General features: G+C 38.7%; 1 protein-coding gene across 2 annotated transcripts in view; it reads right to left on the bottom strand.

The window, feature by feature from the left end:
* ADAMTS12 (ADAM metallopeptidase with thrombospondin type 1 motif 12) overlaps window positions 1–13,295 on the bottom strand; it is a 141,006-nt gene that overhangs the window by 60,444 nt on the left and 67,267 nt on the right. For both annotated transcript variants that reach the window (XM_051804437.1, XM_051804436.1), the window contains exons 4-9: window positions 9,845–10,041; window positions 7,903–7,986; window positions 6,114–6,238; window positions 4,612–4,761; window positions 1,940–2,083; window positions 1,129–1,273 (exon numbers count right to left, since the gene is read on the bottom strand). In XM_051804437.1, coding sequence (XP_051660397.1) covers window positions 1,129–1,273; window positions 1,940–2,083; window positions 4,612–4,761; window positions 6,114–6,238; window positions 7,903–7,986; window positions 9,845–10,041 — 845 coding nt within the window. The remainder of the gene's footprint in view (window positions 1–1,128; window positions 1,274–1,939; window positions 2,084–4,611; window positions 4,762–6,113; window positions 6,239–7,902; window positions 7,987–9,844; window positions 10,042–13,295) is intronic.

Here is a 13,295-nt window from a genome sequence, read left to right as displayed (position 1 = left end):
AGGTAATGAAAGCAATCTTTCAATACCTGCTTCAGATTCAGTAGTTGCAGTTCAAGACTGGTAATCACGTTATCTATTAAGGTTGAAAAGATTAATCAGAAATAATTTCCCTAATAGAACGGTAGATGAAGATACACATAATTATCTGAATGGAATAAACAGTCAACATGAGCAGTCCCCAGTCCATAGCTGTGCTCATACCAGCACTGCTGAGAGCCAAAGCACCCCTTCTCTGTCTAATAGGACGAGCAAGCTGGATGCTATCTCCAATATTTACTGCACATTGCTGCAAAATTTAGTGATCTCTTAGCTAGGCTAGCACTTGAAAACACTGTTTCTGAACTGCTCTACGTAGGAAAATGCTGTTACAGACCCAAAGAGCTCTGGACATGCCAGGTACAGGTAAAATAGCATACCACTGCACCTTAGCTAATATAATCTGTTACTCTGCAGTGGCTCCTAGATCTTTTGAGAGTTGCATTGCTGTGACTATACTGCTCTCTTGCATCTTCAAACAACACTGTTTTGCTGTTCTGTGAGACAGACCCCAGGGTGGGTACACTGCAAACTATGCATTTCTGCATAAAAAACCTAATGTTTGATGGGAAAATAAAGATTTTACAAAATAAATATTTTTCACATGGGCTAAAATATTCTTTTATTTTTAGACCATTGAAAGTGTGAAAAATCAGAGAGCACAACCCTGATTTCTTCAGAAAACTCTTCCTGGAATTAACAATTTGTTTCCAGAGTGATTTGGTCAGTTGGAAGCTGTAGAGTTGAAGAATTTTTTTAAAATGAGATTTAATCTGCATTGGTAATTTACAAAAGATCAGTATTATAAGTTCGAAAACAAAATTACTCCACTGCTAAAGGACAAGCATTTAACAATTGATATGGCTCAGATTTCGTAGAGATGAAATACAAGGCAAAAAGTGCTACAACTCACTTCCAGAATCTGCAGAGCAGAATTAAAACAGTGTTAGGCAATCCCAGTACATCTAGCCTATGAGATTCTGAACATGCTGCATTTGTAGTTAGTGGCTGAGGTTCACTGACTGCACTTCCATGCCACTCAAGAAATTTAAATTTTTATTAGGAGAATGAAGAAAAACATAGAGCACTTACGTCCACATCTTCACAGAAGGTAGCATTGGAACCATACTGAAGCTGGCATTGGTGGTGCACGTCATAAATCACTCCAGGAGCAATGACTGGGGACTTTAAAACTTCTTTTTGGGGGATATCATCCAGACAGAATCCCCACCCTCGGCTAAAAGCCAAAAACTGCATATTAAAAAAAAAACCCCTACCACCACGCTTTTATTACACTTCTATACAGACTTACAACATCTAACTCTTAAAGGTAATCTTGCTTATGGCCTTTGGAAATAATACTTCCAGATTCCAGCTAAGTTATGCTGGAGTGCTGCTAACAAATTAGTTACTTCATCTAGTAAGGGATGGTTTACAAAGGCAAAATACAGCTTGTCAAAGCGGAAATATCATGAGATCATTATGGCTTGCAAAGTGGTTTCAGAGAATGTTAACTGGTATAACATTCCAGGTAAAGTTATACCATACTGCTGCCCTTAAAAAGAACATGTCATTGAAGCCAAGCACATGTCGTTGTGGCCAAAGGCAAACTCTATAAAGTTTTGTCAAGTGTTGCTGGAAAGGCTCCTTTCTTCCTGGTAACTGCAAAAAGCTGTAGATTGCACCAAACCTGAGCCAATATGACAGACTTGAGCTCACTTCCAGACAACAGGACTATAACAGAACTTGTGCTATGCCTTCCATAGTAATTAACTCAAGCATACTAAACCGCTCCCCCGCCCATTTATCAATATAATAGTACAAGATTTACTTTAAACTCCACATAAACATTTCATACTAAGCTGTACTCAATTCAGGCAAATGCTACCACCTGCTCACTCACTCTAGGAAACGCGTGATGTACTCCTTGCTGCACTGCGACCAGGTGAGTGGAGTAGGATCATATTGCAACTGTCGGGACATAATATACGGGCGTTTTCCAACAGGCTCACAGTCATTCTCTTTTCCATCATGTTGGATTCCAAAACTGGAGATAAAAAACAACATCTAATCACTCCAGCTGATTGGTTGTACCACAACACCTAACTATGGGTTCCACGTTGTGTTTAAAAAGACACTTACGTTGCTGCCTCCCCTGCTGAGCTGTAGATACCTGTTTGCTAAAAAAAAAATATACAGAGCTTATGACCCAAAACTGTGAAAAATCTACACTCCCACAGTGTATCAAACATCTGTTACGCACAGCAATATTGTTCTGCACAAAAAAGAACAGACTGTCACAGACTTTACTCGGGTACCTTTAAGGGAGTGCAAACACTAGTGCAAAGTAGGGCCGGGAGCCACAGTTTAAACCTAAAAGCTGTGTTACAGTTGCTATGGCTAAGACCACTTCCTAGCTCTTGGTGCAAACCTGCACAACTTTAATTAAAGGTCAGGCTTTGTTACATTCTGTCTTAGATTCTCGCATAATCATGTTTCTATTGCTTGTTTCCTTTTAAAACGCTTTTGATAGATTGCAACACAGATACTGTTTACAAAATTATTGAATGTTCAGTGAATTTCTCTCCAACCTCTACTCCATCTTCCTGTTTAGCTTTCTCAACCTGTGCGTTACTAACAGATCTCCATAGCAGGTTCTCTCCAGCTTCTCTGACTTACTGAAAAGTTTTTTTATTCAACAGCTTGTAGAAGTCATAAACATAAAAAACTTTGGATGGGTTGCAACTATTCAACTATACCTCTATGTCACCTCAGCATGAAGATAATCTGAAATAATAACATATGAAGATATTGATATATGAAGACATTGACACCTACACTGTTAACAGCTGAAGGTGTCTAAGTCTTAAGAGCAGTGACAACTTTCTCAAGCTATGATTCAGTCACGAATCAGACAAAGTGAGTTCAAAACACTTAAGACTAAGTTTCTGGAAAATGTAATCATACCATGACTCAAAAGTTCCAAAAGCAGAGCACAATTACAGTCAGAATCGACTCCAGTAATGAGTCAGAGACATAAAAGCAAGTATGTCCTCTTGCTAACAGGATCTCTTCCATGAACAGCGTCTGCTGAATCAGAAGGCTGCAAACATCTAGAGGGACGGTACAGCGAAGAGCTGAGTTCTCGTATGCATCTAAGGAATGTGCATATCTGTCTTCTCATTTTTTGTTCATCTCTTCTTACAGACTTCATCCAAACTGAACTTTTCAGTGTACGAACTCTAACCTAGCTTGAGGTTAAGGTAACAACAAAACCTACGGTATTCCATGCCATTTATGGAGACAATCCTTAAACCCTGCACTGCTCCTGCAAGGGCAAGTATAGCAGTGCTCAGTCTCACAGCATCCAAAGGACAGAGAGTTACCAGCCACCCAGGCTAGACCGGGAGAAGGTCACACATAGATCTATGGGGAAAAAGTGTCTTCAGATTACTATTGCTAATGAAAAAAGCTCACTGTCAACAGCAGGCTGTGGGGACCAAGTAACTAAGCCCACAGCACCCAGATCAAATTGCAGTGATTTCAGCGTTATTTACCTATATTATTTCCTTTCTGGCAATGGAGAGGTTGAATAAAGAAAGGCCAGTTAATGGGTGACAGGGTCATTACCATCATGATAATTATTACATCCTATCAGGAAACACAGAACTTCATCCTGATCAGTGGCTGGGTGCACAATGAAATTAATGTGACTGTAGATACAGCAATGAACATGTGACCTGGCCAAGCAACACAATTCAGTTGAAAAGCAGAGGCATTACAGTCAAACCAGGATACCCATGAGATAACGCTTTTCCCCCAGGAAAACAGCTGTGTCAAAACAGATTCAAAAATCAAAATTTTTTCAGATGAGTTAATAAGCCAACTAACAAACCAAAACACCCCCAGAAATTCAAAATTCTGAGAAATCCAGTTCAAGCAAAAGTACCCAATCATAAAAAATGGTTTAACCATGTGTGAAACTAAATGTCCAGGAACTTTAGTTACCTTAACCTAAGTGTACCTAAAATAGCAATATTATCATACAGAAGATATCGCTTATTAAGAAATGCCAAAAAGCAAATTTATTCGTTCATCAGAAAGGAGAAAAAAATACTAAATATAAGATTTAATATAGGAATTCGACTACTTGAGTTAAAATGTTTTCTAGCTAATCTGCAATATTGAAATACCTTGACATAATGAAACAGGTGTGTTTTCTGTAAATGTTTTGGATTGATCTGGAGATCATCTAAAGTAATAGCATGGAAATTTAGCTACGTTTGGAAAAATTAGCATGATTAAATCATGCTTTTTTGTAGCTTATTTATTTCATCCTGATGTACTGCCCTAACAGACACTGTTAAAAGCAGCAGACTGAATAGTTGCTTATGTAAATACAGGTCCAAGGCTTAAGAATTTTTCTTATTCCTTTGCTTTGAAAAAACCAACATAGTCTTGACTTTATTAATAGAAACGTTAACTCACTTCTTTTTTTGTGTCTATCTGGCAATCTGAGTATTAACATGCAAATACTAAGCTCAGATAGGTCCCCCCCTTCACTGTCTGCTATACCTGTGTCCAAGTTCATGAGCAATAGTGAAAGCCAACGGAAGGCCAGAATCTTCATTGATGTTGCAGCTTCTGTGAGGTTGACACATGCCTGACAGGTGAGACAAACCTAAGGTTTCACATGGACGATTCATGCCAGCACAAATGTCCTTTCTAGAATCACAAAAGAGATGTGTCATTTAAAGTGCTTAAAACCAGCTGTGGAGTGTCACTGTCATTGGGTGACAAGTCTCCACCTTGTAATGTACCAGTGTGAATTTGCATTTTAAGCAGAGCGTAGTGATAACATTTTACAAACATATATGCAACAACATACACTTGCTCTATTACTATCATCATACTGCTACAATTTGTAGCCAATTGTAGTGTCTAAATACATACACTTACTGTCAACCCACATAAGAAAAAGTTTTAGAACCTCCAACTCTAACAGGATTTTGAAGTACTGTTTATTAAAGTCATCATGCCTCAGGTTCATTCAAGTGAACTGTTTGAAGCCTTTTTATTTGGTAAATCATGCATCTTTGTGAGATCTTATTTCGCATTCTTATTCTAAAATTTTTGACCAAAAATAATGCTGACAAGGTGGAGATCGGTCAGAGGTTGGACTTGTCAATCTTGGAGGTCTTTTCCAACCTAAATGATTCTGTGATTCTCTTTTTTTTGCTGAATCACTTGAGATTTTTTGTTTGTTTGTTTGTTTTTTGCCTGGCAGATTTTAACTTAGGACTATTTTTTTCAGACCATAGCCCCAATCTCTTCTGTCAGTTGTGTGCAGACTTAATCCATTTTTACAGACCTGCAAAAGTCCCATTTCATGCCATGACACAAACTCCCATTGTAATCTCAGACATCACCTTAGGTTTTCTGTTCCTCCCTTGCTCACACATAAAAAATATTTTGTTTCTCCTTATATATGGAGATATTTAAAAAGCATATATTTTAAAGTTTAAAAATAAAGTACACCATTTTTGCAAAATACTATTCCATTCTGAGCTGCACTTGTATATTACTTGAGGAGTTGTTCGTCTACGTTCTACTTTGTTTTGGTACATTGCCTCAAAGAAGAATAGAGAAGTCAATGAGCACAAAATGAGATAGAACCAGGTAGGGGAAATGACCTCTGCACATTGCTCATTTCTCAGGACATACAGATCTCAATTTTGTGACTAAGATGCACCTCCAACCCATATGCAAACGTAGTGTTAGAAGTATTTTGAAAACAAATTAAAAATTATCCCTTTAAGAAGTACATTAGGCCTAACTTCAACCATGTTTGTAAAATACGACTCGCATCCTCTGCTCTATCAGCGTCAGACTCGCTCACCCTGTGCTACTGCTGCATTACCATTGTGCTTCAGGAACAACGTGTCTTCACTGGACCACTTCACTGAGTTCTATGCAGGATGAACTAACTGATGCCATAAGCTTACAAAAACACATATCATCACCAAAAAAATGCAACTGAACAACAGTCAGGGGCTGATGGCAAAGGGGTGTCATACCTGGTGAGGAGGACGGCCACATCGTGGTGCGTGGGGTTGACATCACTCTTCGGATTGACGTTCTTCTGCCATTTGCAGAAGCTGGCTAATGTCTTATCAGCATGGTGTACTATCTTCAAGCCTTGCTAATGGGAAATGAAGGAAAATATAATTGTAAAGACCATACTGCATTGTAATAACATCTCAGTGAACTCAGCTGTGAAAATGGGTAATCACTGAAATGTAATTGATTGTGCTTTTGCCTGAAGTTAGAGCCATGATTAGGAGCAATGACATCTATTTATCTAACATTGAATATTAAGTTAAAATGTTGAAATTTCTGTAATTGGTGCAGCTAAAGGAAGAATTACATGTAGAAATGTATGTATTTTTTGGTAAGTGAGCTTCGTAAGATCCAGTACTGAATTGAAACTTTCAAACATATTATATTGTCCTGAAATCAAGTTTTCCTCTAAAGAGGAGGTGAAGCCTACTTAATGTGGGCCTTCGTGCTTGAGTTTGTCCCTAAATGTTATGTGAACACTGTCACGCTCAGGGAACAACTATGCTCCTCACAGTGTATTTATTTCACAATATTTTTCTATTCCAAAGAGAAACAATGGAGTCATAACGTTTCTTACTCAACTTATTATTATACAGTTTACATGCAGATGACTGAAAATTCTGAAATGAAAAGTATGCAAAATAAATTAATTCAAAAAACGAATTTTCTAATTTCTGGTCTTGGACATTCACTTTATCTTGCTTCAGTTCCCTTCATTTTTTATGAAGCATCTAAGTATACATTGTTACCAGATAGGAATTTCTGGGTAACTTAAAACAAAAGTTTGAAAGATATCCAACATTGTTACCTCCAACATTGCCATCCTCAACTGAACAGTATCGGTGTGTATCAAAACAACCATGAAATTCAGCAAGTTAACTTAGTTGGAGTTCACCATGGACCTCAGGTCCTCATTGTCCTGTTCAGACGCAAATCAGAGGGTTTGGGCCATATATACTTACATTTTAACTGATGATTGTTGGCTATAAGGACAGACTCCATTACAATAAATTTTTTTGAAGACATAATCTGGCCCTGTGGGTTGGTTTACCACCTTCAATAACACTGGGACCACCTGGCTTGTGGTTATAAATCATAAGCCACTGAGAAAATCCATTTAAGGTGTTCCTGCAGTGACAGCTAGCTATGTCATGCACAGTATTTTAAAAATAACTATAAAATTATTACAATCAGCATTTTTTTTAGGCATGTAGCAACATATTTGTGAAAGAAAGACAGTGGAAACTACCAATATATAGCTATCTTACAGGAATTAACATCTACTCAGTCCTCAATTTTTTGCTTCAAAAGAGATTTTAAAAGAAAAATGTGTGTTTGAACACTGCACAGTAAGAGATTTAATTCTTCAGAGACCTGCAAATACTCTAGCACTACACTTTACAATACATTTCGGGCAGCGTTAGATAATTAGATCCTGAATGTTGATGTGTAATTTCTGCTTCTCGTCTAGTCTTCCATGGCATCTTACGTTCTTTTGATGCTGGGCAGACTCCACTTCCCCATTCCTAACTTGCCTGTTTTAATTATATTTTCCCAGGCAATTCTGTGCAGAAATACCCGAAGTCATCACTGCTATACAGGGTAGCATTTATTCTAAAACCAGACATGTCAAATATTATCAACAGAGTAAAATTAACACATTATTTTAAGCAAATATGATTACAGCTCAATACGTTGAACTCAGAAGTTTTATAAGCGATATTTCAAGGTAAATAAAAACCTTACCTCCTCCTCCTCAAAGAGGATGAGCCGGACCAGCACAATGTGAATTGCATTGCCAATGCTTGGATCATGGAACAACCCTGTGACCTGTGCCAGAGCCAGGAGGTATGAGATTAACTGATTCCTCTATAGCAGAACACGACTTCAGAGAGAAAATATGACATTTACTTCTAGTATACTGTTCATCAGGGGGTGGGGATGTTGTTTTGCTTTTTAAATCCTCAATGCATTTCACTGAGAGTTTACTGAAATGCAATAAATGCTGGAACTACTGCAAAGGTTAGCTCTGCCAAATAAGTGATAATACAAAAGTTACTAAGCTAGAGAGCAAAAGCCCAGAGAAGATTATATTGTGTCCATTTCCATTTCAAAAACTTCAGAGTTCTTAAAAAACTCTAGCAGAAAAGAACACAACATCTACAGTCACATAACACTGATGGAGAGGTCCCTTCAGGGTCTAAATAAACCAGTACATCAAATTGTTCTGTTTTAAATCAACAGGAATCAGATTCTGTCGCAAAAACAAAGGCAAAATTTAGAGAGTACAAATAAAGAGAAACAGTCTTGTGTTTTCAGAGCACAGGAGAGGATGATAAGAACAAAAGCCAGGATAATGACTCCATTAAAAAAAGACTACACATAAAACCGTACAAGAACTGAACTCAGCAAAAATGTGATCCAATTGCCATAAACATCCTTACAATGTTGAATTAGGCAGGAGGAATGATGATACTCACAACCTATCTACATGTGACCTATGCCATCTATCACAGGAGATACGAATGAACAAAATGGATTGCCTTTGGATCAAAACTATTATGGAGAAGAACACTAAAGAAGAAATTATCAAAATAAAGTGGAAATTATGTTCACAAAGGTCTGATTTGGATATGGGTCTTTTTCAAGGTACTTTATGGGGAATACTGAAACATTTTAAGTAACCCTAACATCTAAGGTCAGACCACAGAGAAAATGTTGAGACTTGTTTGTTCCAGAACCTGATAATGACTGGCTTTTATTCCACGCATTTTTCCCTGTGTGGACAAAACCTCATGGGCTCAAACAACCTTTGTACCTGTTTAATCAGACTCACTGCCTCAGTAGCTAGTCAGATTCATTGGGGCACAGTTAGGAACACACTGTATAAACATAAGGGACAGATCAGTTAACATGGCTAAAATTATACTGTGATATACTGTGATAACTTAGCATTTATTACATATCTGCCATGATAACCACATAGAACACATCCCCAGTAGACTCTCAAGGTCAATATTTACCATACAGATAATAACAGAAGACATATCTGTAGGTAGTTTCACAAAATGCTACGGCTTTTCTCAGAACAAATCATATTTTGAAACTTGCCACACAGGAAAGCACGCAAAGTTCAACTTTTCTTTTCTCCAATGTGAACTTTACACTCTAGGCAAGATACTTACCTGGGAAAACAATTGTACTTGTTTTAACTGGGATAGGGTTAACTTGTTTCATAATAGCTCCTACACTGCTGGTTGGATTTGTGACCAGTACAGTAACAAACTCTTATTTTAGCTCTTGCTAAAATACCAGTGTGCTCCTGAGTGCCTTTCTCATGCACAGATATATGCTTAAAACTTGTAGAATTGCTCTCTACTGCTGTAGCAAAAAAATCTGAAATCACCACTGAGCAACAGATTCCAGGGGAGACAGAGAATATCAGTGGAAAGTGCTGGCTTTTATAGTTGTGAGACTTCTCTTGCTTAAAATCCAGTGAAAAATCGTGTTTACACAAAATACAAGGTAAAAGATACTTTAAAATACAGACTTTCAATAATATATACATGAATTATATCACATTTCTCTGTGAACAATGTTACAGACCTACTTCAAGGAGATCAGCAACATAATCAAATTCAGGTTTGTTTCATTTGTCTATCTAAAGGCCTCAAAATGTTGTACATACCATATTCATTATAGTGAGGATATATGATTCCACGTGGTCACTTCCATGGTACTCAACCATTTTACTGTCTGCAACCACAAGCGTCTCCACCCACCGCTCCTTGCTGACAGAGCGCCGAGAAACCTTTCTGGCAGCTTTGTGATTTTGTTCCCACCTCTCCCTTCGAAGCTGCTGCTGTTTCAAAAAGCTGGGGGTATCTGGAAGAGTGAGAAGCAACACTGTCTTGAACAAATTTTCAAGCTTGATTTGAAGTGTATGGCCGTAACACTTGCAGACAGAATGGCAGCATCACAGGACTTCTGGCTACACCTACCTGACCCACTGTAAGGCCAACTCTGAAGTGACACCAGACTGCTAAGGGCCCTGTTCAGCAGAGTTCTGAATCTCCCCAGATGGATTAAACATCCATCCAAAAGTTAACATTATTCAAATGCTAGGGATTACGCTGTGAGACAGAGATAAGCTAAAAAAAAAAAAGAAAATTTGAATAGGGGATGCTATTTTCAAGGAGTTCTTTCCTGATGGTTTGGCTCTAAGTTCTCTAATGACACAAGTTGATAGTTTAAGATAGAGATATCCTTTCTTCACAGGCAGCCTTTTTCTCATCAGGATGGCACATTAAGCTCAGTGCTATGACACATCCAAGACTGCCTTGTTCTGTGTGTGGAAAATATCTTCAATGACTGGGGACACTTGACCAGCAGGTGTCATCTAAATACCAGGAGGGCAGGCAGCCACGGGCTCCTCGGCTGCTGTCATCCTGCCTGACTGACAGGCAAGACACTTACTGCTTCCACTTTAATTTTGGGATCTGTGCATCTAAATCTTTTCTGGAAGAAGTCTTGGCTGTGTAGAGTTGTTAGCAACCTTGCACTGTGCTCCGTGGGGCTAATTAGTCTCCACTCAGTCTAGGCTTTGAATGTTACCAGGGAAATACCAGGGATGTAAATACCTCCATGCCCGAAAAATAAATGAGATGCCAGTTCAACAGCAGCTGCTGGCATTTTTCCAACCCATAATCCACAGAAACACTTCTACAGTGCAGGGATTTCCTGAGTCCTAAGAAGGATCAGGAAGAACTGTTTCTATTACATATATTGCAGTAGTACCTTGGCATCTCACTCTTGGAAGAGCATGTCCTTGTTCCAGATGGAGCACATCCACAGGTCAGAAAGACAGCTCCTGCCTCAAAGTGCTTCCAGCCTTTCCAGCATCATCCCCACTGCTGTTTGGCAGAGGACAGTTATCCAGCATTACTACTTCCTCCTCCCAGCAATACCAAGTGTTGAGGAACAGTTACCCAGACCACTCTTCCCTTGAGGAATGGATGACCCGGCAGCTAGGCCCCAAATCTTTTGTTCACATCAGTAGATCTGCTACACCCTTGTCATGAATACATTGTTTGCCTTTTAGAAGACCCAAGTGCAGACAGAAGATGGCACCTTGCTTTTCTGCAAAATGAGGCAGCATTGAACTATTAGTGATGCGTATAATGTATCTCTCAGTGTAAAATGTGATTAGTATCTTGGTTTATCCTATATGTTAAGGTCAGTCTGAAAGATGCCTAGAGAAAGAAGTGCTGGTACTCAAAACACATTTACGTAAAATTGAAATATGCCACTTTAATAAACAAAATAGCATCAGCCACTTCGCACTTTTAGAACTGAGCCACAGTGCACAAGTGTGCTGTACACAGCAGCAATGAACTATTGCTGCTATGACCTCTACCCTAACCCCACTAACCCACAATGCAGCATCACTCCAGCTGTCTCCCTCAATCTTTGTTCAGCTACAGCAATCTCTACCTCAATGAGGGGCTATTTATGAGCTATATTCATTAGTCTCTTTCGTACATTTGCATGGTTTTCAGCATTCTTATTTCTGTGAAGCACAGTTCTCATTATCTGCGTTTTTAAGGGGTTTGTGCTGAGAAAAACCTTTCCTGCAACTACCTGAACAAAAAAACTCTGTTCAGACTGCTGGTTAAGTGACTTGTTTATGGCCAAATAAACGTTAGGCCAGCTGTCAGGCTTTGTGTTTACAGCTAGCAGAAAGTATTGCTAATTGTGTGGGCAGCTGATAGCACTGGAGTTAAAAATGTTTAAAGTCACAGAGGCTGTAATGGCGAACAACCCCCATGGAAAAAACTGGAGTCCTGGTTAAACGTGAGGTTCTGTACTGCAGGAAAGACTCAGAAGAGATTCAAATTGTGAAAATCAGTGCCAGATAGCCACAGGATTCTGCAGACAAACGTCTTTCCTCAGTGATGGATATCCTCCTGTGCAGGGTATGTTGCCTGGACAGGTGACATCTAAGGACTGGATCCCTGCTGTGTTAAGTCTCCTGGCAGCTTTCTTAGCCAGATGAAGCATAGAGAGGGAACCTCTTAGACCTACACTAACAAACAGGCGGCTACAAAGTATAGTTATACTTCTGCTTTTATGTCTCCAAATTTTGATTGTTAAGCTTTTAATTTTGAAGTTCAATAACTACCTTGCTTTTCCCACGAATTAGTAAAGTGTTACAAGTGATTTCAGATTTGCTGAGAAATCCCAGGCAGCCTGTTGTCCAGAAATGGAAGTCTTGACTAGGAGCCCACCACTTCAGAAATACCCAAGAAGTGTTGAAAAGTCTGAGACCTAGTAACATCCAGTGCTCTCTGAGAAAAGTCTGCCTCCCCATGTTCTTCCATCATAACTGCTGAGCAGAGCACATTCCACAAGTAACAGAAGAGAGAAAGGGGGTACTCATACTCTGAGTGTTCCAATGTATTTCTGAGGAAGTGATATAACACAGGCAGGAACAGTGCTGGAGTCCTTAGGAATAGAAGTAAAGGTAGTGTTGAGAGTATATCCAGGACAGTCTAACAGTAAATAAAAGAAGGTTGGTAAGAGATTCAGGTAACAAAGTGCATGAAATTCAAGCAGCAACACTCAGAAGTTTATAGCTGTCATGGGACAAAAATTTGCAAATGCAAAGCTTTTATCAGGAAAACTGATTCAGCCAAATGAGTAACATTCCAACTGGATATGTGATATCCAGCCATGTGACTGCATAACTAGAGGAAATGGTGTAGATTACAAAATTTCATCAGCTTCTACTTAGAAATGGCTGATTAATTTCTGTCAAAGGGTTGCTTTTAAAAATCAAATTCTGAGTTGTTTTTAGTGAAAAGTAAAAATGTCCCCTGAAACTACCCACACAAATCCTACTTGACTAACAACAACATAAAGGACCCTTAACTTTCAGTTACAAGGAAAGATTTTAAGTTCTCTGTAAGACTCAATTATACATGAAAAAACAATATTGTACAAACTTCTTCAGTACAGTTTAAAACTGCATGATCTCTGTGAAGAAAACAAAAGTTATACTCTCTCTTTTAGCATAGCAGTTTAATTTTTCATCAGGTGACAACATACTTTGCCAAACCCTTTGCCAATCTTTCTTTCCC

Source organism: Manacus candei, unplaced genomic scaffold (assembly GCF_025592945.1).
Source record: "Manacus candei isolate 608988 ecotype Guabito, Panama unplaced genomic scaffold, ASM2559294v1 h1tg000061l, whole genome shotgun sequence".
Classification (NCBI taxonomy): Eukaryota; Metazoa; Chordata; class Aves; order Passeriformes; family Pipridae; genus Manacus; species Manacus candei.
Note: the sequence above shows the minus strand (reverse complement) of the source record. Positions and strands in the feature narration are given on the sequence as shown.